The sequence below is a fragment of the Sebastes umbrosus genome, chromosome 6, assembly GCF_015220745.1.
Source record: "Sebastes umbrosus isolate fSebUmb1 chromosome 6, fSebUmb1.pri, whole genome shotgun sequence".
Taxonomy (NCBI): domain Eukaryota; kingdom Metazoa; phylum Chordata; class Actinopteri; order Perciformes; family Sebastidae; genus Sebastes; species Sebastes umbrosus.
Genome location: NC_051274.1, coordinates 10563133 through 10590774, shown reverse-complemented (window position 1 = coordinate 10590774; position 27642 = coordinate 10563133). Strand labels below are relative to the sequence as shown.

The 27642-nt window shown below is 40.0% G+C and overlaps 1 protein-coding gene across 1 annotated transcript in view; it reads left to right on the top strand.

The window, feature by feature from the left end:
• The window catches only part of syt6a (synaptotagmin VIa), a 48936-nt gene that overhangs the window by 14655 nt on the left and 6639 nt on the right, over window positions 1-27642 (top strand). The window contains exons 3-5 of the mRNA XM_037774106.1: window positions 12485-12875; window positions 14815-15376; window positions 27319-27439. Of these exons, the coding sequence (XP_037630034.1) occupies window positions 12485-12875; window positions 14815-15376; window positions 27319-27439 (1074 nt within the window). The remainder of the gene's footprint in view (window positions 1-12484; window positions 12876-14814; window positions 15377-27318; window positions 27440-27642) is intronic.

Genomic DNA, 27642 nt, shown 5'->3' with positions numbered 1-27642 from the left:
GCATGAAGCCGTGAGGAACAAACACCTACAGTATGTCTGAGTGTCAAAAAGCCATTACTTTAGAAGCCAATGCTAAGTGCTCATCAATGTCAAAGTTTTAATTATTCAATGGCAGCCTGTACTTTAAAACACTTTTCTTCTTATATAGATACGTATGCTTAATATAACGGGTCTTGTACTGTATTTTAAAAGATAAGGCTGGCAATATTCTATATTTGTCAAAAAAAACATAAAATGACCAAAACCAGCATGTCTCAATACTTTCTGACTTCTGGTTCCTACTGAGGATGTAATCTTTAAAAACAAGTCACATTTAAAGGGACTGTTTGTAAGAATCAGAAATGCTTGTTAACAGCGACACCTGTGGCCGTTAAGTCAACGAAAGTCAGCGTCGGGCTTGCGCTTACTCGCTCTAAATAGGCGTGAACGAGCATCGCTCAAAACAGTGAGGCGACACACGTCAGCTAAAACCACAATATCACTCTATATTTCACCTGCTTGGCAGTAATGTTAGCTGACCAGACGGAGGTCTCTCCATGAATCACTGCTGATCCTAGTGTTGGCTTTTCCTGCTTTAGCCCACCGACCGCGGCTGGAGGGAACAGGGAAGACACCGGTACCCGGTCGGAGACGATAATGTTTCTCGCTGCGGAGCCCCGTCACTTCACAAGACACGGAAAACCTCTGTTGGTCTGGAGGAGCTGCAGCAGTTATTTCTGCACAAACGTCCACTGTACATTCACTAGATATTCTCACAGCTACGAAGTCTTCTGCAGTGTGTAGTGTGCACGCATGAACGTGAGGTGGAGCGAGCAGAGTGAAGGCAAGCAGGCAGGCAGAGGAGCAGAGGAGCAGAGACTCCGACCCTGGAGACCAAAGCTACGGTCTCCCCCGCGTCTTCCGACCGCGGCCAACACTGTTTTGCAAGACGGGCTTCACTAGATATAACTTTGCGGTTTTGGTGCTTCCTTGTAGTTTGTGTTGGAGTCTTGTCTGAACAGCGTAGCCACACGGGAGCGCGCATGGGACACCGACCTGGATTGATTTATACGTGTAAGAAGTTACTAACAGTCCCTTTAAAATAAATACGTAAACTAACAATGTAACACAAGTACACAAAACACAACAAACAAACGTCATTAACGTAACTTACAAAACAAAACACCAGTCTGGAACACCAGTCTCCTGGTTCAAAGTCCTGTGTTTGTTGGAATAATAATAGTTTTTGGTCAACAATGAGCTCTATGGCACAGAGGAATGAGATATATCAGGCTTTAGCTACACAGACAACACTTGTTAATAGAACAAACTCATTGCTGGTTTTGGTCTTTTCATGTTATTCGCTGACAGCAAGAAAGATTTAGAATATCACCAGACTGATCCTGGACAGAAGTTTCCTTCCTGCTGTTGAGGAGGCAGTTTATAAATATGTGAGTTTCGTTTTATTTTTTTACTTCCTGGGAGATTTCCCACCAGTCGCATAGCTGATGCTTTTTTATTTGGGTAAACAAGACAAATCTACAGCATCTCATGGGCAAAAGAACTGAGACATGATGTGGTGTTTTTGCACAAAAATCTTTCTCGGCACAGCTTGACACACTAATTTATATTCCATATGATTTGCAGCCACACTTACAAATAGAGTTTAACTTAACGTCTTTCTGAATTAATCATGATTCTAAATATAATTAGGTGTTTTATTCCTTTATTTACATACATTACTGATGCAAAAGAATACTTAACAGAATATAGAAAACTTTGTTGTAGTTTGAATGTTAAGTTTTAGTGTGTAGTTTGCTGCTTTTGACATGTTTGTGTAGATGAAATAACATCTGTTTGGTGTCCAATGATACAAAGAATCTTTCAAGGATTTTCATTGATAATATATCTTATTTAAGTGTGTTAATTTGACAATATAACACACCATTTACCTTTAAAATCTTTTCAATTCCATATATATTTTACAATAAATCACATTTTTCATCTATTAGGAGGTGCTGCAAATGATTGATTTTTATGTGCTGTTAAATGTCATCAGTTAGTACGTTTTTAAAACATATAAGACAAAACTTTGAGATAGATGGTTTAATTTAGCGCCATAATGTAGTAAATCAATGTTCAATTTGAGGTTTGCCTCGGTGCTAATGAGTAATGGATTGATTTTGCAGTATACCTCTCATAAGTAAGGTTAGCCGCAGAACCTCTACCGCTCTAAATCTTTCTATTTTTTAATGTTTATTTTCTCTTGAGCAGGCCTCCGAAGCTCTGCAATCTATTTCAACATTTGCTCTGTGCAAACAGCCCCCATGAGTAAAGGCAACCTGGCAGCCTGAAAGCTGTGCGACAGAGATAGGGGCTCCTGGTCAACAAGCAGGTTAATTGTGTGATAGGACCAGATGCTAATGCTGGACTGAACTCAACAATCGCAGCTCTGCGGGAGGTTCCCCTGTGGCTTCTGATTGGCCGCAGGACACAGCAATCAAATCACGTTTGACACTAAAGAAAATGTGCTGAGGCCAAAATATATTGAATTTTGTTGCAAGTTTAATATTCTAACTTTTTTCTGGCTGGATGACAACAGTGTTTGAACCCTTGAGAGAATTAGACGACGTGCAGGGGATGAGAGACTGCACTTTGATTAACGTCACACTTGTGGAGGAGATAACAGCTTTCTGAGAGTCTCTCCTGCGTGGATTATCGAGTGTGAGCGCTGGCACGATGTATGAACTCTCAGAAATCCATTAGCAAACTCAAGTTATTACGTAGTGAGGCAGTGAGAACACAAGGCAAAGAGTATGTGCCTTTTGGGTGATGAAAAATTGATTTAAAACAAGTCGAGTTCTAAAAAACGTCATTACAGATCAGCCGGAAAGATGATCGTCACTTTTATTTCGGTTAGTTGAAAATCCTTTTCTTAAGTAAAAGTAAAAATACCGGGGGAAAATGTACTTAAAGTATCAAAATTAAAAGTACTCATTATGCAGAATGGCTTCTTTTGATATATTATTACAGAATATTATATTATTCTGTTTTTATCACTGTCAATGTAGAGATGATTTTTGATATTTTGTATACTACTGGTTATAAGGGTGGGGGAAAAAAAATCGATTCACCTATGTATCGCGATTTTTTCTTTTACGATTTTGAAATACATTTTTTGATGCCGGAATCGATATATTTGCTTCATTTGAGTCTATGCGGAGGTAGAAGGAAGTTACCGCTTTTATTTTTTGTAGTCTGAGTAACGTGACGTCATATCCGTTCCATATCCATCGACCAAAACAAACCGCAGCGCGCCGTAAAGAGAAAGCAGAAAACAGCGGATATGCCTGCCAATGACTGATATATTTGACTTCAGGACATCTCTGACTACATACATGCTGAAAATCAATCATTTTTACGTATCAATTTAGAGATTTTCCAAAGTAAAAGTGTATGATTTAACTATTTCCCATGGTCTAGTGTGAAAAAAGTTAACATAAATCGCAATAAATCGTAATATCAATACTTAAAAATCGCCATACATATCGAATTGGCACCAAAGTATGGTGATAGTATCGAATCAGGAGATGGGTGTATCGTCCCAGCCCTAATTTATAGAGGGTATATAGTATCGATTTTCTCTTCTCTCTCTACTAGAAGGCGAATGAGCATATTTCCCAAAATGTAAAACCACTCCTTTAAAAAGGACAAACACTGACATATTCCTCAACAAACAACACCCTACCTAACAAAATTGGACTTAACGGAGGCTTTGAACCTCATCACATTTTGGAGCGGTTTCTATATCATATCTATATCATCTATATATTTAAAAGGGGGTGAGTAAAGTTCTATATGGTTCTTTTTTTGCATTTCAGTGGAAAAATCTGTCCTTCTGGTTGCCTCCATCCTCCAGCTGTCGCTGAGTTTGAACATTTCCACCGTGACAGTTTTTTGGACAAGACATCTCTGTCGCATATTTTGGCAAAACGGAGACAGGAAAAAACGCCACCCTGCTCTGACAGACAGCTCTATACTCGAACATATTGACAGTATATCTTGGCTTCGCAGGTCGGAGCTGTCAACCAGGCTGAATGACTGAGCTGAGAAACAAGGGCAAGAGAAGGTGCATCCTCCAAATCTTTTGTCTTTACTGTTGCATTTGACGTAGTACCCAATACGCACTTTTTTCGCTTAAGGCTGCTGAGTTTGCGGGAAACAGTTATCTATTGTGTTTTTAAAGGGATGGTCGCTTTTATCTTTATTGCCACCACAGTTGGGTGCTCTGGATGGAAGTTTACTCTGTAATGAAATACAACTCTTAGTTATCTCAACACCCACCCCTGCTACTTTCAGTGTTTACTCACTATTTAAAATCATTAAAACTTGTTTACAGTTCCTATTTCTACACACAGATGAACTCGTAATGAAAACAATCAATTACGAATAATGAGTTTCTAAACATTTTATGTAAGGATAATCACTAAAACATGCTTTTCTGAGCCTAATTTAGAGAATTCCTTCCATCTTTTTCCCACCTCGGTGTGGTGTGACAGTATAATGTTTTTCTCCACGGCCTCGAATTCCTCCTCACACCTCCGGCTGATCTGCTGCAGTCTAAACTCCTCTTCGCATGTGGTGGGGCTTTAGGATTTGGGGATCTGGTGGGATTATGGGATTTTCTGATTGCTCTGAAAAAGACACCACGGGATACAGAAATCCCAAAATGGCTGAGGTACCCACATCAAGATTAGAGCGCATTATATCCCCCCTTAGGGAAAGAAGACGCTACTGACAGCCTTGAAACAAGTATGTTCGGAGAAACATTTACAATTTAAGGAGATTGTAGTAAACTATAAAGCCTACTTTGGGCTGAAAGCAACTGTGCAAAGTCGATGCACTTTTCCAATTTCAGGAAATGTCATTGCCCGTTGTCTAAAGTGCACTTTTCCTGAATCAGTCTTAATTTTCTCTGGAAGTTGTAACCATTAATAACAAGTCAACTGCACATGATCCTCTTACACTTAAATGTTTGGGCTGAAATTGCTTTTACACTTGCTGCAATCTATACATTACCACTGTTGCACAATGTGTTGCAAGAATAACAGTATATCTGTGGGGGCTGGAGGGTGAAAACAATCATTTTTTGGGTAGACAGATATTAATTTGTCCAAAAATGTATATGTCAGAAGGAGTTAGAATCACAGAAACTTTCTTCCTTGTCATAAATTGTTGCTCGCCCACATTTGCATGTTTTTTGCAGCTCCGTTCTTTTCCCTGTGGAAATATCAGATGTCATATGTGACAGACAGAGAGCGTGAGTAATCGTGGGCTACAGGGCACAGACAGCACCAGACCTCACCACCGTCCTTAGACATTAGCTTTAAGGTAAATAAAGCCAACAGTGCACACCACAGTAGTTGTTTTATTGCTATTGATCACTGAGAGGTAGTTAGGGACCGTATGGAACTTATTGGGGTTCCACTCTTGAAAAAGCAAGGCCCTCCCAAGAGTTACTCATATTTTCTTTGAATCGAAAAAAAAATCTGTAACATCATGTCAAAAAAATACAACAATATTGAATTGATTCAAGTCATTTCATCATTATAACTAAAAGCACAAACACTAAACGATTTTTTTTTTTCAAATCTTAACAGATTTTGAAAATGTGAAAGACTCCACACATAACGACATGTTATGTTAAATTTAACAGTTTTGTTCCTGTAGTGTCCGTAGAGCAACGATTTGGACAAAACAGCACAAACACACTGACAGATTAATTCATGAACAACAAGAGTCCCGACTAAAAAAACAGAAATCTCGCAAAATGTCTCGCGATCAAACGTGACTTTAGTGAAAACAAACATTGGCGGACAACGGGCAGGAAGAATTAGCCATGTTAGTTTTTGCACTACTTTGTACCAAAGAAAGTATATTGCTAAGAAGTAAGAGTCAATTATACGTTCCATTGCCAAGCCAGCACCCAGCAGCAGACCTACGCCTCCGCCATTTTGGACTGTAATCGTGATGACCACCATAATGATGCCAGTTAAATGTCAATTTAAATGAATTACAGCCAATATATCCATTATTACAGCCGCATACAGCTAGCAGGCACCTGGCAGGTATGTCATATGAGCGTGCAGGGCGGGGCAGTCCTGTGGGTCCGATGCATGTTTATTATGTCAAGGAAAATTACTCTGGATTTGGCTATTGGTGAATTTTACAACTTTTAGGACATAACAATTTAAATGAGGGCTATTTAAGTGTTTGTACAAGGAAGTGGAATTACCTTTAAAAAAAATGATCCGCTGATTTACAGACATGTCTTTATAAATTCAAGGCTATGGACTCAATGCGTTTACAGTCCAAAATGGCGGCAGTGCTACCGCAGTGGCGGCAGTGCTTCTATACTTTGCATTAGCTCATGCAATAGGCGCGGCCGCCATGGCGGCGGTGGTTATCCGTCTGCTTCAGTCAGCTTGGTTCTCAATTGGCTATCGTTCTTTCCCACGTGACTGTGTCATTGGCTGTCCTCAGGGTTCCACACACACACAACAGGATATCCGATCGTAAATACTGAACAATTTGAAATCAGTGCAGCCAGGATAGACTTCCGAGCCAATCAGGGAATGTAAAAAACACTTTTAATATAACTCACACCACAGGAATATGTGGAGAGGTAATCTTTAGAAAAAAATTGGGGCTTTGCTGACGATCTTCGGGAGGGGGAGATCGGGCCCAAAATCGGCTTGATTCTCGTGTTAATTAATTTCTAACGTCCTCTTACTGCTTTTTAATTTGTCTTATTCTATTTCTCTTAACTTTCTATTTCATTTTATCCCTCTATTATTGTTTTATTGTATTGTACTATATCCTTTTATGCACCTTTTATTTCTTTAATTATGTATACTTGTATTGAGGCAGATCCTAACCCATCTGACTCGACTGGAAACAAATTGGGTCAAGTTGTTGTTGTTGTTGTTGTTGTTGTTGTTGTTGTTGTTGTTGTTGTTGTTGTTAACAAATCTTGAAAAAGAAAAATTACATAACCCTCCCCTCTAATAATTTCCACAAAGTCCCTTATATGAAAACCACTGCCTTCACCTTAGTGTATCAAAGCCTATATAATGTGTGCTTGCGTAAAGTAACATACTCAACACAAACATTTTGGTGTCTCTATGACCCGTGTGTACCATCTTCATTAGAACGGCCTTTACCTACCGTAGACGAGTCCATTCATAACAGCAAACGGAGCGAGTGCATATTCTCTCTAATGACCGGGTTACTATGGAAACCAGGTTAGATTTGAAAGAACATGACGAAAAGAAAGAGAAAGAGAAAAGTCCTCAGGCTTCACTCTGCTCTTCGACTCGACGTCAAAACAACCCTCAATTCAATTTGTGCACCGTGAGAAACACCTGATGATGTCTCGCCAAGCCCCATTGTGGTGAGACTAGCAGCATGACTGAATCACACGGAGATCGTACTGAAACATGCAGCAGTGGCAGCGGGGAGAGTACAGCCACCGGTTGCTTGCTACACAGCTCGATACTGTTCAACTTGCGGGGGAAAGGGTAAGCATGCCACAACGTTTTCAGAGCGCCTGAGCTGTCACTGCATCCAAGAAAGTCACCCAGCTCAGAGGTCAACACCTGAACGTTTTTATTTTTAAAAAATTGAAAAGCCGTCTTTCAAACTGCCCTTGCCCTTTGCACCCCGCCCTAAAACCCACCTGGAGGAGCTTTACGGTGAGATTGAGTCAGCCTCTGAAGTATTGATCGTGAAAGGTGTTTTCAACATGAAAAGAACCGAAAATACCATTTTGATTGACTGCAGGATAGTGATAGTCCACAGTCCTTGATGGCGTGGGTGTGATCATTAATAGTGTGCTAAACCCTGAGGTCAGTCTAGTCTCACGCTGTCAGGTCCAGAGGGAGTAATATGTTCACACAGCTCCGCTCCATTACCCATCTGTCTGGAGAGGAAGAACAATGGCTCCTCAGTCACTCTCTGTTTCTCCTACAATCATCTCTCTTTCCGTCTCACTCATCTCTGCATCATTAGCTGTCTCGCCTCCTCAACACTAGAAGGTAAGAGAAGGACTGAGGAATTAACAATTCTATTTTTGCAGTCATTATGGTAGAAATGACTTACTATACCGTAGGCATCGCAGCGCTGGAGTTCTCTCATTAACCTTATCACACCAAACTAGACCGATGACAGCTGCTGTGATTATCATAGTGTTTTTCTATATTATGGCATCTGTCATACAGAGTGCAAAAGTTTAAAAAAAAAGTAATTTTGCAGCTGTGATGTGACACATCATGTCTGCTCATGCTTCATTTCATTTCTAAGTGGTACTTTGGTGCCGAGGTTTTAAGCCTGCAAGGTCCACTTCACATAAAGATACTGCTCGAGGTGAAAGAGGTATGGTGCGTGCCGATGTTCTAAAAATGACAGGAAGTTGATGGCTGTAGTTTGGCCAACTGAGCATCAGTTGCCGCTAGGGCTGTCGCAATAACAAGCAAGCAAACGCCACAACCCTTTGCAATGGGAGTGCCGCATTTTTACACTTTGCTACAAACGGTAGCAGTGTAATGAGGTGCTGAGCGTGTATTTTACTCTGAATACTGCATGTTTGGTGTTTTTTCTGGTCGCCGAGAGTTGAAAAATTTTCAACTTTGGGTAAAACTCTACAACGACCAACCATCACTTCCTACTTGTAGCTACAGTGCTGAACAACAACAACCTGCGGCCCAAGCGTTTTCCCCATAGACCCATTGTAAAAGAGAGTCTGTGAAAGTGTTGACAGGACACCTCGAACTGCAAACAAGGTCAATTATGACTCTTTCTATTATTGAATTTTTGATCCATGGAGGTTTTATACTTGTAAAACTTTCCTCGAGCTGAGAAAAACCTGTGACGCCATCACAATGTAAAGTCAATGGGCCGAGTGGGAACTTGCGTGTGGGGCCAGCGGGAGAAATACTACTGTGCATAGTCAGTGGGCCGCACACCCTGGAAGCTAAAAAACATGTTGCCATTGCACCAGGCGAGCAATTCTCATTGGAATGAATAGGCACCATGTTGAGGTCCGGTATCCAGTTCTTATAATACATCCATGAGAAAAGCTCACTGAATTCATAGCAACTATATACTTCCTGCTTCCATCCCCGAAAGCGTTATGGCTCCAAAAGTTATAGCATTATCATCGACCAAATAGAAGTAAAACAAAGGCTCGTCTTGATTTTGTCTGGGGGGACCCCGGGGTCAAACTTAAAACTTAAAAAAAAAACCCTGCTTTAATGGATGCTTCACTCTGAAGGGTGCTGCTGCAGAGGAAAAAGTAAAACAAGCCAAAGTCACATACTCAGATCCACATTTCTGAACGGTCAACGCATTTTGTGGCGAAAGATTGTCACCACGGGCGTTCGTATTTCAGTACCACGGCGCAGGATCTGCTTCAATTTGCCGTGACGCCGGATGAAGACTCCGCGAGCGACAGTCCAGTCAAGGCGAAGCTTTGTGGGGAGCTGTGTGAAATTTCAGATGACATGGAGAGGCCAGGGCTGTGGACAGCTGAGAAATCCTCCTCAGGCATAAATCCTCCAGACTTGAAATCCTGTCCACCGCTTGGCTAAGCTATAAATTCTTCTCAGTGGAAAACTCCATTTAGTTTGAATTTATAACATATAAGCTCTTAATTTGTGGGGAATTAAATGATAGAAAAGATGGGAAATGTTAGTCAGAGTTATTCTGAATTATAAGACCATTTGAAAGACCAGATGTAGATTATACTGCTTCACTATATTTCATTGGGAAATATTGTACTTTGTACCACTACTATAGTTACAGATTTGATGGGGTGACTTTATAGAATATGATGAATTGTGACAGATTATACTACCCTACCCAACAGTATATAAAATAGTTCAAATTAGCTCATCCTTGAACTGCTACAAAATATATTAATATAAAATAAAGAGTCATTATAATAGGACACTGGCAGGCAGCCATTCTGCTGTATAATGAGTACTCTTTGAAACGAAGTACTCATATCCTTTACTCAAGTAAAAATACTTACGTAAAAACTACAACAACAATGTTGAAATGCATTTAAAATCCTACTCAAGTAAAAGTATTATTAGCAAAAGTATCAAAAGTTAAAGTACTTGTTCAGCAGGAGAACATCCCTTGTAAATTATATATTATTATATATGACATTATTCAGTTGTTGCTACTGATGCATCAGTTCATAAGTAGTATTTTACTGTTTTATCTGGTTGAGGTGAAGCTAGTTTTAACTACTTTATATACGGTTAGGTAGTTCAGTCCAGTGGTTCCTAACCTAGGGTTCGGGCCCCTCCAAAGGGTCACAAGATAAATAAGAGAGGTCGTGAGATGTTGGAGGTGGCAGGAAAGGAGAAAAAAATTAAAGTTCTGCTAGACATTGGAATTTGTTTTGGAATATTCTCAAATTTTTGCTTTTTTTTGTAAAATATTAGATAATTTGACCTCTTTGGGCCTCAAACACTTATTAAAATGAAACCATCAGAGTTCGGAGGGAAATATCTCGTTGATGAACAACTCATATTGAAGATACTGGCATCATATGAAACTAGAAAACATAAGGAATCCATTGGTACCAACCATGTCATACTAGCGTGTCACGAAGGAGGTTAAATAAAACTTACGCTACATTTTGTTGAGGAAAAACTGTCATGGCCATTTTCAAAGGGGCCCCTTGACCTCTGACCTCCAGATATATGAATGACAATGGGTTCTCTGGGGACCCACGAGTCTCCCCTTTACAGACATGCCCACTTTATGATAATCACATGCAGTTTGGGTCATATTTTATCATGATTTGAGCATATTTTTTATGCTAAATGCAGTACCTGTGAGGGTTCCTGGACAATATTTGTCATGTTTTTTTTGTTGTTAATTGATATCCTATAATAAATATATAAATACATTTGCCTAAAGCAAGCATATTTGCCCACTCCCATGTTGATTAAGGAATATTTTGAACAGATAAAAAATGTGTGATTAACTTGCAATTTATCGCAATTAACTATGGGCAATCAATCGATTAATCACGATTCAATATTTTAATCGATTGACAGCCCTATTGTATTACATTTTTTTTATTGACATTTGTAATCTTATTTTTAATGTAACTAGTAGCCATATCTGTCTGTTAAATGTAGTGGAGTGAAATACGATATTTCCCTAAGAAATGTAGTGAAGTTGTATAAAGTAACATGTAAAATCGATATACTCAAGTAAGTTCCTCAAAAATTGTACATAAATACAGTACTTGAGTAAATGTACTACATTCCATCACTGCTGATACTTTGAATTTGCTGAAATTCTTAAATACTTATATTTGTGTAAGATTTTGAAGGCAGGACTTTTACTTGTAATGGAGTATTATTCAACTGCTACTCTTACTTAAGTAAAGCATCTGAATACTTGCTTTTTGATTTTCCACATAAATAATAAATCAAATGTATTCTCTACAAACCTAACCCCACCTGCAGGTTTCAGCACTTGTCGACACTCCTATTTTCCTGAAATGAGGAAAGGTTGAGTTGGGTAAATATTAGAAAAGAGCTAATTCAATGTGCCTTGAAGCATCTTCCTGTTATCTCTGTGTAATGTACAGACGGGAGTTCAGGGATCCTCTGAGAGGCCGCGGTGAAGCTCTTCAGTGTGAGTTATTGTAGATAAATCCGAGCAATCAGAGTGCGTGGAAAAGAAACACTCCGGCGAAATTACGAGAATAGAATTCGAACCCCGGCCGGAAAGCGTGGAAAACATTCGAAGTATCAGGCGGAGCAATATAATGACTTTAAATCGAGACAGGAGCTACTCTGGCAAGAGTCCCAGAATGTGAAAAAGCCAGAGATACAGTACTGTATGTTTTCTGTGTTTGTTCTTTTTTCCCTTCGGTCCCTGTGAATCCTTGCAGAGTGCTTGTCAGCATTCTTGGTACGTCTCCCGGTCTTTGTATATGCTGCTTGTTCCCTAGGAAGCATATCCAAAATGCTGGAACATAAATGAGTTTGACTGTGCCCAGCTGCTTTTATCGGTTTCATGGTAAAAAATCCATGAGGAAAAGGTTGTTTTTTTTTCAAAATCAAATAGATTATATTGTTTTTATCATTTGTCAGACTATAATTACTTTTACCTCTTATGTCACATGTCATCTTTGTATGTGCATGAGTACATTTGATTTCTGTTTACATTAATGTGATTTCCTTATCCCTTGGCTGAACTGAAGACTAATGGAGGTTACTTTAATATTTATGAAGCACATCTCCCAGTATACTTGTCTCCCTGTGCTCAGTCTTATATAAAAACCACTGATATAGCACCAGAAGAATCATGTCCTAATAGTCCGTCTCTCTCTTCTCTCCTCTCTCGCCCTTGTAATCACCATCTGTTTGTCCATATTGTGTGATCCTCTGTTCGGGTTCCCGCGGCTCGCCACCAGACGCTTCTTTTGGCCTCCTCCTCGGTGTGTTTGTGGTCTGCGGCCTGGCTCTGCTGGGCCTTCTTACATTTGTCTCCTGGAAGCTGTGCCGTGCGCCTTGGCGAGCTAAGGCCCACTTCCCCGGTCCATCCCTCGCCCCGGCCTGTGACCCAGAGGACTGCCCGCTCCAGCCGCCTCTCCTTCTGCCCAGCCCCCAGCAGCCAGCGGTCACCATGGCGACAGAGAAGGTGAAGGACCCCCTGGGTTCGATGGGTTTCCTGGAGGCGGCGGTAAAGATAAGCCATACATCTCCTGACATCCCCGCCGAGGTGCAGCTCTCCATGAGGGAGCACTTCTTGCGTCGCACACAACGCATGCAGAGGCAGGCCACTGAGCCGGCTTCCTCCACTCGGTTAGTCATATACGCACATGTGTATGTATGATTGTGCGATGTGCTTATTCATGTGTAAATATGCTGAGGGATACAGGCATGCATGCATGCACACATACGACGCAAAGTCATGTGGTATAAAGGTCCATTAATCCAACATGAAATAAAGGGAAAAAATGTAAATCTGAAAGCGCCTCACTGCTATTCATAGAATATTTTAAGCGAGTAGGCACCAAATACATCTAATATCTCACTAATGAGGGTAGAAATTTTCTATCTCAGCAGTTTGGTATCTACAAAAGTTAATTATAATAAATACTGTAGATCGTGTTGCCTCAGAGGCATCTCTTTGTAAATCATAATGGTAAGGCTAATTATATGTGATAGTTTCTTCATGAGAATTAATGGAATAGAGGAGAGGGGGAAAAAATCATTTTGCTGTAGTAATACTAACAGAACTGCACGTTTTCACCATGTTAATAAGGGGACATCGTTCTGCTTATTATGCAGCTAGACTTTAAAAAGCACATCTATTTGTCCTTAGACTAAAGCAGCAAAACTTTCCATTTAGGTTCAGGGTCAGGTTACTTTATTTATACCCATAGGGAGATTTGGTTTGCAGTAAAAAGACAAGTTATCTATCGTCAGGGTCTGAAATTCACTTTTTTTTTTGTCTGCCACTCAGAAATTGTATCTACCACTTTTGAAATCTATGTGCTAAATGAAGGAATAACATTTTGGATCTGATGTCACTCACTGTTCGATATATTTTACACAAAATACATTATATGCATGTAATTCACAGTGTTGGAATTACATTGTAGCTTCTGGGGAGCCCTATTTTTCTACTGTACTGTACTTTGTTATTGTCATCTAGAGTGGTTATTTGCATAAAAATACAATTCAAATGATTAGGAAATAAATGATTGTATTTTTATTTAAATATTTACTTTGATTAAAAAAATCTTGGCATCAGTAGTTTTAATGATGTATTATAAGCTAAACAGGTTATATTTCCAAATTGCTGTGAAAACATCTCCTACAAAAAACGATTTATTCAAGTTTCTCGCCAAAAACTTAATTTTATGAGATTACATTTGAGCGAAAGTGGCGGATGGCCTGACGATTTTACCCACCAGTGCCAACAATTTACCCACATTTGGTGGGTGGCGGGTGCTAATTTCAGACCCTGATTGTGATACACATTTTTTACAAACACAAACAATAGACAAAAATGATAAACATACTCAAGGCTCAACTGATCACTAAAACCACTGAAATTCAATGAATAAATATGAATAAATAAAAAAGCAAGCAATGCTTCTATAGCATCTGTACAGTGTTGCTATGACTATTTAGGGTCCTGTCACAGCAAACCATCAGTCACCCCCAGGTGGTTGAGTTTTATCTTGACTTATTTATATTTCACCTACACCTTTTATTGTGTTTTCCCCATTCCTCACACAAAAGACCAGACAATCCCAGTGCAAAGCACATAAAAGCAAAACTAAACAGTGTCAGATGCAAATCAGGCAGATTCTTTCGTCGGTATTCCAAGCATATAACAACACTGACAGTGGCATGAGAATAGTAAGCGAGCTTTCTAGGATAACTGTTTTCATGCATTAAAAAAAGCCAATATAAAAACAGGCCACAGGCCACTAGTTATTTCCTTTCAAATAGGAAATAACTCAGCTAGCCGTTGGCTGTTGTCTTTGATCAACTGCAACCTTAACAGAAGATGTCAGGTGGCACTTTCTGTCACCTTTTGTCAGCGCTAGTTCTTTGACGTCAGCTTGGTGTGTCTGGGCCCTTGCTTTCAAAACCTTCCTCCCTTGAATTCAAAACCTCCCTGTTTTGAGTTTCCCTGCTCATCTTTCTCACTACAGCTCTTCAACACAACCCATTCCCTGTCAGTCACGTCTCTTTCTTTCTTCCTGCTCCTTTTTGGTCTCTGCAGGCACAACTCATTCAAGAGACACCTGCCCAGGCAGATGCAGGTAGGCAGTCTAGACCTGGGAAACGACTACCAGGTGGACAACGACGAAAAGCCGACCGGCATCGGCCGCATCCAGCCAGAGCTCTACCAACAAAAGGCCCTGGAATCAGAGGATTCGTCCAAGAACGGCAGCAGCAAAAACTGTGGCAGGATTAACATCTCTCTCAAGTACGACTACGAAAACGAGGCCCTCATGGTCAACATCCTCAAGGCATCAGACCTACCTGCCAAGGACTTGTGCGGCACATCTGACCCTTACGTGAAGGTCTACCTGTTGCCAGACCGCAAGAAGTTCCAAACTCGCGTCCACCGGAAGACGCTCAACCCCACATTCAACGAGAGCTTCCAGTTTCCTGTGCCTTACGATGAGCTGCCAGTCAGGAAGCTCCACATGAGTGTCTTTGACTTTGACCGGTTTTCAAGGCACGATATGATCGGGGAGGTGGTGCTGGAAAACTTGTTTGAGATGTCAGACCTCTCCAGGGAGACGGACATATGGAGGGACATCCAATATGCCACCACTGTAAGAATCTATTGGCTTATTCTGTTTCTTCTAGATCCAGTTATCAAATGACTGATTGCATAGAGACGCTTATATTGCTTATATATTTCTCTCATAGACTGGAGAGTTCAAGTATACATTACAATTTGTGTGAGTTACATTTTCAACCAGGGTCATAGCTACTAATGAGCAGATTTCTGGCATGTCAGAAGTTTTCGTGGGCTGCATGTCTTAGGGGCCGTTCACACGCCACGTTTTTTGCACGCTAAAATCCATTGTTATCAATGTAGACGCGCTCAAACACGAGAATCCAAATCCTACGTGCTGCAACGGACAAGAGTTCCCAACGCCTATATTTCTGGGCGTGCCAGCTGCGCCCCAAAGTAAAAATAGTTCAACTTTTGGAACGCTGCACCGCACAACATTTGACGAGGAACAACCAATCACAGCCAGCAGATATCTTTCCTTTCTTCCTTGATCATCAGTCTACAGTAAATACATGGAGCAGAAGTTAATCATTTTAATGCAGGGCTACCCAGAGCTTTACCATCTGTCCCACGGACTAATTTACTTGCTTCACCCTTTCCCTCCAAGAACGTCACAACATCTAGTTGAAAGATCAGCCAAATGAACACAGACAAATCAAGAAGTAAGGGCACAAAAAACGTGTCATGAATGGCCCCTAAAACTACAGTGAGGGATTGACAGTGCTGGAAATCCATTTATCTTTGTTTTGACGGAGTTTAGTTTAGTCAGCAAGGCTAACTGCTAAATTACCGCAGCTTCATCATCATCATCATCGCAGCACGTAGGATTTGGTTGCTTAGTAACGCCAGGTGCGACAGGTGCGCACGACTGGCCCCATACAGTTTGAACAGTTCCAGCGGTCCGATTTCCCACATGGCTGCTGTCACAAGTAGTCAGCTGGTTTTAACATTAATGGAGCAGCATTTTACAATTTGTGGCAAAAAAAATGCAGTCTTGACTGAGAGTCCTGTGATATAAAAATGAACTAACTTTGCGTTCATAGCAGAATTGCACAAAGTAATGCTGCCTTTCTCTCTTTTTAGTTAACATGGTTTAGGACGCAGACGTCTTATTTAAATAAACTTTATCAGCGATGTCACTGGACAAAACCGCCAGGAGCTTCTGTGCTTATGTTCAGTGTGAGCTCCAGGTCAGGTCAGTTCATCCGTACAGTGAGAGCATAACAGTTGTGATTTAAACATGCAGTGTGAGTTAACACAACGTACAAGATTAATAAAAATGCACTGCCCATCTTTAGCAACCTGGGGGAAGCTTACATTATACAATTAAAGCTTATGGTATTTCATAAGCTGATTCCAGTACTTTTAGACTATATCTTTGTGGCAGTGCAACGACCAGTGCATTTTTCTTACTTTGAAATTCAATTTGCACCTCTGCGTGGTATTTTGGTGCTTGGCGCGCACGTTGTACAGGTGACAGGTTTATTCAAATACGGCTGCATAATGCAGGTTTTTGGTTAATATTGGGTTTTAGACATTGTGCTGAGAATAGACATCTCAGAAGCAGGTCTGTTTCTGGCTCAAAGTCATTCTATTGTGTTACAATAATGACTGGCAATTGGCTCTTTGTTAGTGTCTAGGCTACGGTCACTTTCTAACATAAAAATGTGTATGAAAGAAGAGTAGTAATGACTAAAGGAAAGACATTGAAAGGCTGGCTGGTGGTGGGTTGATTGGGGCTTACCTTGAGTTGGCATCAGCGGCTAGCTCATGAACAGGCCAGTTTTGTTGTTTGTCTCAGTCCAACAGTAGCTCAACAAAGCTACCAGCTAGCCAAAAGAACAAATGAAAGTGACGTTAGTTTAATGCCATTTGTTGAGGTGTTGTTGTCATGTTTCAGAGCAATGAGACCACAGATACGACTAGCTGAGAGTGTATTTATTAATCACCACACCCCCGATCTACATTCAACTTCAACTTGGCCTTTTGCACATACTGTACATTAATCAAAATAGCAAGTGAGCTTGGAGATGTTAGCATATTGGATGTTGCGCTTGTGCTATAAAAAACAGGTTTCAAAATGTTAAATGTTCACTACTTTTAGGTAGGGCTATCAAGTTAACGTCATAACGCAAATTTGTTTTAACGCCACAAATTTCTTTAACGTATTAAAGCAACTTGCGATTTATTTTGAGGTTGTAGCGGGTTTTAAAGAGAGGGGCATCATATGAAACTAGTAAACCTAAGGAATCCATCTGTACCAACCATGTAATACTAGCTTGTCAGGGAGGAGGTTAAATAACGCTCCCCACTTCTTACTGTCATGGCCATTTTCAAAGGAGTCCCTTGACCTCTGACCTCAATATATGTGAATGAAAATGGGTTCTACGGGTAGCCACGAGTCTCCCCTTTACAAACATGCACACCTTACGGTATGATAATCACATGCAGTTTGGGGCATGTTGATAAGAGTATAAAATACTTGACAAATCTTCCTTTAAGGTACATTTTTAACAGATAAAAATGTGTGATTAATTTGCGATTAATCGCGATTAACTACGGACAATCATGAGATTAATCGCGATTAAATGTGTTAATCAATTTACAGCCCTATTCAAAATATAAAATTGAAAGAATAAAAAAAGATTAGAGACTTTCTTTGTCTGGCCAACACTTTCTGAGGAGGTACATTGAGGGAATTAAAATCCACGATCCAGCCCTGTAATGTGTATTAAACAGCAAATGCATTATGAAGAATAGGTTTTTATTCTACAAAACATAATTGTCGCTTATTAAAATACATAAAGGGACTGGCTGTAATCACGAGGTGTTAACATCTCAAACACAAAAAAAATATGTCTGACTCACAGCTCACTCGATGCAATTATTTTTCTGTTGGCTTTGTTACTTGTTGATTATGTCCAGAGGCCATTTTCAGGCACAAAGTGTTCTCTCTGGCACCGTGTTAGGCACCTTCGAGCCATCATCACTTTATCACCTCCACAGAGCCCTTTTATCTGAGAGCTTCCCCTCCTCCAGTTGTTGAACTTGAGCTTCTTCAAGGGGTTGTTCAATAATCTCAACATTATTGCTTAGGAGGCAGAAAAGCAGGCGGCCCTCTCCTTGGCAAACAAACTTTATTGAACTACCAAATGATTTTATGACAAAATCCCTTGCTCACATTAAATTCAAGATTGGCAACATAAAGAATGCACAGATGGTGGAGTTCAGTAGAAACAAAAAAAGCAAACACGAAGTGGAGTGTAATTGAAGTCTCGGGTAAGATAAATACGGTGCTTTATAAACACCGTTAACTGTTAATGAGTGGAAGAGACACCCGTATTTAGCAAAGGGGAGGAAGGGTCGAAGAAAAGAGCGAGCGGCTTTCCTTAGTTCATAGATCAAGGAGACATAATCATCAATAACACCGACTTAGCATTACTAAGATAAAGAGTCTGGAGGAGAGCAGTATACTTATTGACTTCAGATTTCTCATGTGTGTTCGATCGGAACCAACTGTTTTGGGAAAGGTTTTTACACACTAATCAGTAAAATGAATGGAGGGCATTATTTATCATGTAGAAGTGCCAGAAAACCAAGACATGACCATTCTTTCTAATAAGGCGTCCATAGTGTACAATAAATAAAGTGTAAATACAGTCAGTGACTAATAAGTCTACAGCCATGATAGCAGCTAAATGCTAATGTCAACATGCTGATGTTTAGCAGGATGCTGTTTACCATCTTAGCTCAGTGTGTAAGAATACTAACATTTGCTACTTACCACTTAACTCAATGTACAGTTTTAGTCAAAATTAAATTCCGACCTGATGAAAAGTCAGGAGATCACCAAAGTTAATACAATTCATCCTGAGGGGGACGTTAATGTCTGTACCAACTTTTATTGCAAATCCATCCAATATTTTTCGAGATATTTCACTCAAAACTACAAATGATGACTGTCCTAGTTTAGCAAGAGAAAATATCGTTACACTGGAGTATCGCAATATTGCGTTTTGTAATACTGTATCGATTCCCAAACACTATAGATTTTTAATTAATAGTTTACATGCAAAGACTCGTGGAAGATATTGGTCCAATTGTGTTTAGACCCAGACTGCTAGATAGCAGTGTTGTTAGGTGCGTAACTGCCTGTCGAGACCGCCAGCATGAGAAGCGCCTCATGCACACCTGCAGCATTTCTGCTGCTACTGGGCTGCTGCTGCTGCCAGCCCTTTCTTTGCCTTTCATAATGGCCATTTCATTTCTTTATAAATGTCATTTATATTTATTTTAGACGGAAAAAGGTTAAAGCTGAAGTAGGCGAGATTGGAGCAAATATGATTAAAAAAAGTTATTTTTATAAAACGGTCGCTATATCGTGACAGTAGAACATGAAACAGGTAACCTGAAAAAAAATCATGTGCCTCTGTGTCCTCCGGTGCTCCTAACGGCATCTGCATGATTTCACAGACCGGAGGAAAACAAGCAGTAATAGCTGATCTGAGCTGAATCTGTCTGCTGTCCATCTGCTGTCTATGAGAGCCGGCTGTCAATCACTCGCGAACACCGACCAAACGGTCAAACTAGGCAGCGCTGATCAAATATGAATCAATATTATGTTACGTTAGTGCCTATTTCTCGCCTCAAATGTTTTCAGAATCATCTTGTAGTGCACGGTTTAGCTTTAAACTGGGAAAGTTTGTGACGCCGCAGCTATTGTGAAATCTGGTCAAGTTCTGGTCACATGACAGGAGCACAGCCAATAGGAATGCTCTCTCAATAAGATGACCTGTGATTGGCCAAAGACTCCCGTCACGGGCTAGATTTTTTAAAGCCTGAAAACAGAGCCATGAGGAGGTGCAGACGTCTAGTTATCTCTCAGAACACTTGAATTACAATATGCTGAAAGGTTATTATGGAATTTTTGGCCAATGATCCCAAAAATATACTGACTACTGCCACTTTAAGAACTGTGTGGTAATTTGTAAATAACAGTAATAATCCACAACTGAAACTCCGTACTTTATTCATTCATTGAGCCCTGCAAGTCACTGCATGTTCTACATCACTGTCCTGCAAATATTTCAGAATAAAAGCCTTGTGTTAACAAATGACGGAATTCTGTCCGCAGATAAAACACTTCAGGGCTTTTATTTTTAAATGAAAGCAAGAAGTGTTGATTTAAAAATAAATCTTTACTTTTTTTCATGTCCATGACATTTTCTACAGATACAGACATTGAAACTGTAGTAGCTGCTGATAAGATGTTAACATACAGTCAATATATCACCTTCATTATCTGTGACATATTCTATACAGTGAATGTCCAGACATCAAAACTGTAGTAATGTTGCTGGTATGATGTCAATATACTGTCAAATGATCACTTGTTGTTGTTGCTGTGAACTGCGTGCAGCTCGCGGTAAAAATAGGCGAGACCACGAATCTCTAGAAGTGACGCAGCTGACACGCAGCCGAGCTGCGCCTGAGCCGCACTGCTCACGCGGGCAGTGTGCCTGCTGTAACCTGTTAACGTGGCCGCTGAAATAAAAAACAACAGGTTCCACAGCCAACACGCGCTCCTGATGTTCCCTGTGTGGACGGGCCATAAGGATGCACTGCTGACGTTTTTTCACTCAGTTTTTATGTATATGGTACATCGTGTTCTTTATACTATGACAGCTTTCCTAAAATTAGATTTAAAAAAATCTTAATATGTTGTATGGTTGTCAATTGATTAAAATAGCTAATCGTGATTAATCGCAAATTGATCGCACATTTTTTATCTGTTCAAAATGGACCTTAAAGCCATGAATGTCTGTATGAAGTTTAGTGCCAATCCATCTGGAAGATAGTGAGATATTTCACTAGATATGTGAGGCGCCAGAGGAAAAGTGAGTCAGTATGCTTCATCCTCCGGGGACCATCAATGTCTGTCCAAAACGTCATTATGTTATATATAATTATAGATATAGATACTTCAGTCTGGATCAAAGTAATGGACTGATCTGACAATTGATTGACAGACGGATAACCCTGCGTAGAGCTCTGCCGCTAGCGTGGCTAAAATATGATTAATGCAGCACAGATGATACGTACTGGCACCAAAACAGCCTGTGTTTCTACAAGGACAATCAAAGTGTCACTTCATGCTTTTACAACACTTGACATTTCTGCTGCGCCCTCACATTATGGCTGAACCTTCACACCCTTCAAACGAAATCCCTCACTTCCACCGCGGAGAAAGCCAAATCGCAGCTGTATGTGTGAAGAGACGTTAAGACTCCAGCGCTCAGGCAGACGTGTTGGAATTTGCCAACCAGTGGGGTTCTCGCCAAGCTCATTCTTAGTGATTAGGGGTCTGTGCGACCTTAATACTGTTTATAGGATGGGGCTCAGAGCTCACATGAGGCAGATAACGGGATTCTCATTAGCTCAGAGACTGTCTAAGCTAATATTTTAGTAGGCAGGTTGAGCTTGTCTCAAAAGTAATTTAGAGTAGAGCAAACATTCTTACATGAAGGATCTTGGTGATAGGAAAAGTTGTTTTTAGAGAATTATAAGACTCATTCAGTCGTTGATTATGTGGATAATTTGGGTTACATTATGTTGAACCACCGAGCTGTAAATTTGATTTCCTCTCGGTTTGTGTTTTAATTTTATGTCTCGAGTGATGACGATCATCTGGAGACATAATCAGAATTTAAGATTTTTGATAATGTAATGAAAACTACGATGAGAATAATGAAATTCGCTTGTTTGGCATAAGAGTTGATAGTGTGGTCGGCCATAATTTCAGAATTAAATTGTTTCAAGGAGATACTGGCAGCTAAATAACCACAAGGACTTGAAGTGAAGCCCAGTTGTTCAGCTTCATTTTAAGCTTCCCTTATAGCTGGAGTAGGCAGATTGGAGCAAATATGATTTAAAAAAGTTATTTTTATAAAACGGTCACTATATCCTGACAGTAAATAAGATAGGTAATCTGAAAAAAAATCATGTTCCTCTGGTGTCCTCCGGTGTCCTCGGGTGCTCCTAATGGCATCTGCAAGATTTCACAGACCGGAGGAAAACAACCAATCAGATACGAGCTACAGCCTTGCCGTCTCTGAGCAGCTGTCAATCACTTGCGAACTCCGATCAAACGGTCAAACTAGGCAGCGCTGATCAAATATGAATCAATATTCTGAAAGAAAGTTTCCTCCGGCTGGTGGGCGGTGCTTGGCATTTCCTCAAACAATCTCAACATGGCGGCCGGGTCACAAACTTTCTCATTTTACAGTTAAACAGTACACTACAAGATGTTTCTGAAAACATTTGAGACGAGAAATTCATTGATTCATATATGATCAACGCTGCCTAGTTTGACCGTTTGATGGGAGTTTGTGAGTGATTGACAGCTGCCTCCGTTGTATGAACAGCCAATAGGAGTGCTCTCTCTCTCTGAAATGACCTGTGATTGGTCAAAGTCTCCCATCACGGGCTACATTTTCTAAAGCCTGAAAACAGAGCCATGAGGAGGTGCAGAAGTCTAGTTTTCTCTCAGAACACTTGAATTACAAAATGCTGAAAGGTTATTATGGAATTCTTGCCCAATGATGCCAAAAATAGTCTGCCTACTGCTGCTTTAAATAGCTCTATACTGTTGGTGGTGAGACCTGTGGCACTTTAATTTTGCTTTATTTTCTTGTCCACAGGTGCATCAGGGTATAGAGCAAAATCTCAGAACAGATTTTCCGTTTCAATTAGTATTATTTCTGAATCATATTTCTTCTTGCAACTTTACAACTTAGTCATCAAGAAAGATGATCCACCTCATGTCTATGCATTAACTATGGAGCTAAAGCCAGGAGGTGCTTAGCTTAGCATAAAGACTGGAAGCAGCTCCTTCAAAAGCTAAAGTGCAACTGAAATTAAATTGCATTTGTTTGTCTACTACAGCAAACATATCTGCTCTGTAAATCACATGTCCAAATCCGACACCAAAGGGGGAAAATTAATTTCTATATCTTTTGGATTCGTGATGGCCCCCCTAGCTTTTTGCACTAGATGGAAACTTTATTTCGATACAGCCAGTAAAGTCTTGAATAAAGCAGTAACATCAGTGTGTTCTATAATAGGCTGAACAGATGGTCACACTGAGCCAGACAGCAGCCTGCTACACAGCACAAGCGGTACAGACTCTGAACAACAACCCACATTAGCTTCCCTGCTAAAAGTCTCCTTCTTATCTAACATGAACACAATTCTTGTCCTGCACGTCAGCTTGCTGAATGAGCGACCAAGCAAACATTCACAGTGGAAAAGTGTACTGCTATTAACGTTCAGGCTAGACAGCTAATTAGCTGCTCAGCTGTAGCACGATAAATAGCAAGTAAAGGCACCTGCACATGTCACTTTGACCCTTTTAAATGCTGGTGTGGCCCTTTAAATACCATTAACAACATGTTGCCTGTTGCTCTGTCGATCAAACCCCGACACTGACAAGTCCCTCCAGGCGGCTGAGAGGAAAAGGAACTTTTCTTATATTCTGATAAGGACTTATTTTCTTCCTTTTATTAATAAAAAATATTAATACATAAAAAAAAACACGTTGAAATTACGCTTGACTACAAAAAGCATGTAATGAATGTGAATTCAGCACCTCTACAGCTCACTATTTATCCAAACCTGTCTCCTACAAAATTACGTTCCCATACAACTAAACTACATTCTCAATTATGTTTCGAGGGAAACGTATTTTCTCCCAGATTATGGTCACAGTTTTAAACACGTTGTTATTGAAACAAAACAAAACCAAAAAGTGACAAATTGACTTGGTTATGTTTAGGCAACAAAACAACTTGGTGAGGTTTAGTAAAACATCATGGTCTGGCTTAAAATAAGTATGTTTGTTACATTATTTAAGGTACAGACGTAAATTAAAATAGGTCTGACTTCTGGTTTCACACGGGACACAAACAGCGGTCTACTGGGCAGTGTATTGGCAAGAATCTGGCGGTACCATACGTATCATGACACAGGGGTTACGATTCAATATATTGCGAATTTGCGATATATTGCGATACTGTAAGTAAGACGATATATTGCGATTTTTTAATCTAATTTCAGGAAAACTGTCATAGAATAAAGAACACACCGCAATAGGCATAAAATCTGGGTAACAAAAGTTCACTTTTTCATGTAATCAGAACAGTGGGATCTGCATTTGCATTTATCACAGTCCCTGTAAAATCCAACATCATAGCACCACTTTGAGAGGGCACATACACACAGAGGGTGCATCTTTTTGCCAATGAAATAAAGTATTGACTGAGTTTATCTTTGTATGCAAACTATTAATTAAAAATCAATACAGTGTTTTTGAGAATTGATACAGTATCACAAAACATAATATCGTGATTAGATTTGTTCAATATTTTCTTACACCCCTACGGTCTGCTGGATGAAAATCCTGTGTTTGTTTGATCCACCCTGACCTCCTACGCCTACACAGACTTTCGTGGACTATGATTAGAAACGTATTTGTGATGCGTTTCCCTCGAAAAGTAATTGACGATTGGTTCAATCTGTGCACAAACAGAAATGTAAAAATTACAGTTTGCTTATAAGCCGTGTTGCACCATCCACTTTAATTTAACCTCCTCTGTCGAAGTATGAACAGCTGTTATGAACAATGGTACAATTACTGTACGTCTTCTTTCACTTTATAATTAACGACAGCAAGCTTATTAGCTCCCCTCTTCAATAAAACCCTTAATAACTCATAATAAACTAAGCTCATCATCTCTATAGTTAACGCACAGACATAAGATTGGCGTCAATCTTCTTGTCATAATCTCTGCAAGAAGCATAATTTTATTCAACATGTCAAACTATTTAGACCTTATGATTGTTATTGTCCTGTGTTACAAAATGACAGCAAAACAACTCAATCTCTAAGCTGCAATGTGCTTTTCAACAAATTTCCATTCGTCTTTTAAAACAACCCACAGTACACAACTCAAATCTCTCCTGTGCCTGATCTAAAAACAAAGCCGCAGTCACCAAACAACAAACTCATAATGCAGTTCTTTTTCAGCCAAAATGCAAATAGGGAAGTTGTATTATTTTGCATCACATTACTTCATACACCTTTGTGTGTAGTCTTTGCTCTAATTAGCTAGTTTGCTCGTCTCAACTGTGAGAATCTGATTTTATTACTTGTGGCAACAAGAGGCCAGCATAAAATGTACCATGTTTTTGCAATTTTATAATAGAGGTTAAGAATGATAACAGATAACCCAGTAGTACATTAAATATAGTAATTTGTTTGTTAGAATTCACTGACTGAGTGCTCTAGCAATTACACAGAGGAGGCCCTACATGTATTGTCAGTGGTGGAAATAACTAGTGCATTGCCCAAGCACTGTACTTAAAGGAACAGTGTGAAACATTTCAGGGGATCTATTAGCAGAAATGCAATATAATATTCATAACTGTGTTTTCATTAGCGTATAATCACCTGAAACTAAGAATCGTTGTGTTTTTGTTAGCTTAGAATGAGTCCTTCATATCTACATAGGGAGCAGGTCCTCTTCACGGAGTCCACCATGTCACTCCGCCATGTTTCTACAGTAGCCCAGAAGGGACAAACCAAACACTGTCTCTAGAGAGAGCCTTTCGTGCTTGTACGTTACCTGAAGGCCACCATAGTTCTCCGACACACTTGTGAAACTGTGCTAACGTGAGCCACAGAATGTACAATTTTGAGGTACTTGTACTTTACTTGAGTATTTCCATTTCATTCTACTTTATACTTCACCTACAATTCAGATAGAAATATTGCACTTTTTACTCCACTACATGTATTTTAAAGCTTTAGATACTTTACAGATGTAGATTATGAGTAACTCTCCCCCCTTTAATGGTTTTACACTCTGCGGCTCACGTTACCACAGTTTTACAACCTTGTCTGAGAACTACGGTGGCCTTCAGGTAACACAAAAATGCAAAAGGCTCTCTCTAGAGCTAGTGTTTGGTTTGTCCGTTCTGGGCTACTGTAGAAACATGGCAACATGGCGGACTCCGTGAAGAGGACCCGCTCCCAATTCTTAGTTTTAGGTGATTATACACTCATGAAAACATAGTTATAAATATTATATTCCATTTCTGCTAATAGATCCACCAAAATGTTACACTATGTGTTTGAATTTGCCATCCAGATGCTTGATTTGCAACATCTGGTAAATGGATTATTTTTGAAGATATTTGATGTGCTTAAAGGAGCAGTGTGTAACAATTAGAGGGATTTATTTAGATTTTAGATGTTTTTTTTAGTGTATAAGCACCTGATAATAACAGTTGTTGTGTTGTCGTTACCTTAGAAAGAGCCGTTTATATCTACATAAGGAGTGGGTCCTCTTCACAGAGTCCGCCATGTTGCACCGCCATGTTTCTGCAGTAGCCCAGAACGGAAAAACAAAACTCTGTTAATTTTTCCTGCTTGTGCCGGAGTCAATAACTTCATTCGCTCCTGTCACCGCCACTCTCTCTCTCTGTTGCTTCACCACTCACTTCCCATTTACACACACACACACACACACACACACACACTCACACTGGCTTTTCTCCAAATGGCTCTAGATAAGGCCATTCGCGTTTACGCCACACGCTTGGCACTCGGGAAAAGCTTCAGTTGGTTGCAATCTCTTCTCCTCACCGCTAGATACCTCCAGATCCTACACACTGGACCTTTAAGTAAAATATCTGAGTACTTCTTCCACCACTCGTCATCACGGTCTGCTTCACTGACTGTGTGCTCTAGAGGTTACAAAGAGCAGCCTGTAAACAAAATATAGTATTGATTGGTGTAGTACAGACCTTGAGGATGAAAGCCTTCTTGTACATCACTCTGGATCAAATCATCTGCGATTAATGTAAATTTATGTGAAAGTGAAGGAGATTTTTTTGCTTGCTGTGTGTTTTTCACAGGAAAGCGTTGACCTTGGGGAGATCATGTTCTCACTATGCTACCTGCCCACCGCAGGCAGACTCACACTAACTGTCATCAAGTGCAGGAACCTCAAGGCCATGGACATCACTGGCTACTCAGGTGTGTGTGTATTTAACTGTATGAGGTTGTGCATTTTGTGTGATTCACTTACAGCTGCAGTGGCTCAAAATGAAAGATCCTCCTTTGAATATCCAATTTACAAGCGCGTCAGATAATGTGAACAAACAGTGGAGAGCCTTCTCTACAGCTGCGTTCTGTTTATTTCAGCAGTTATTAATATTCAACACTTGCAATATTAACAC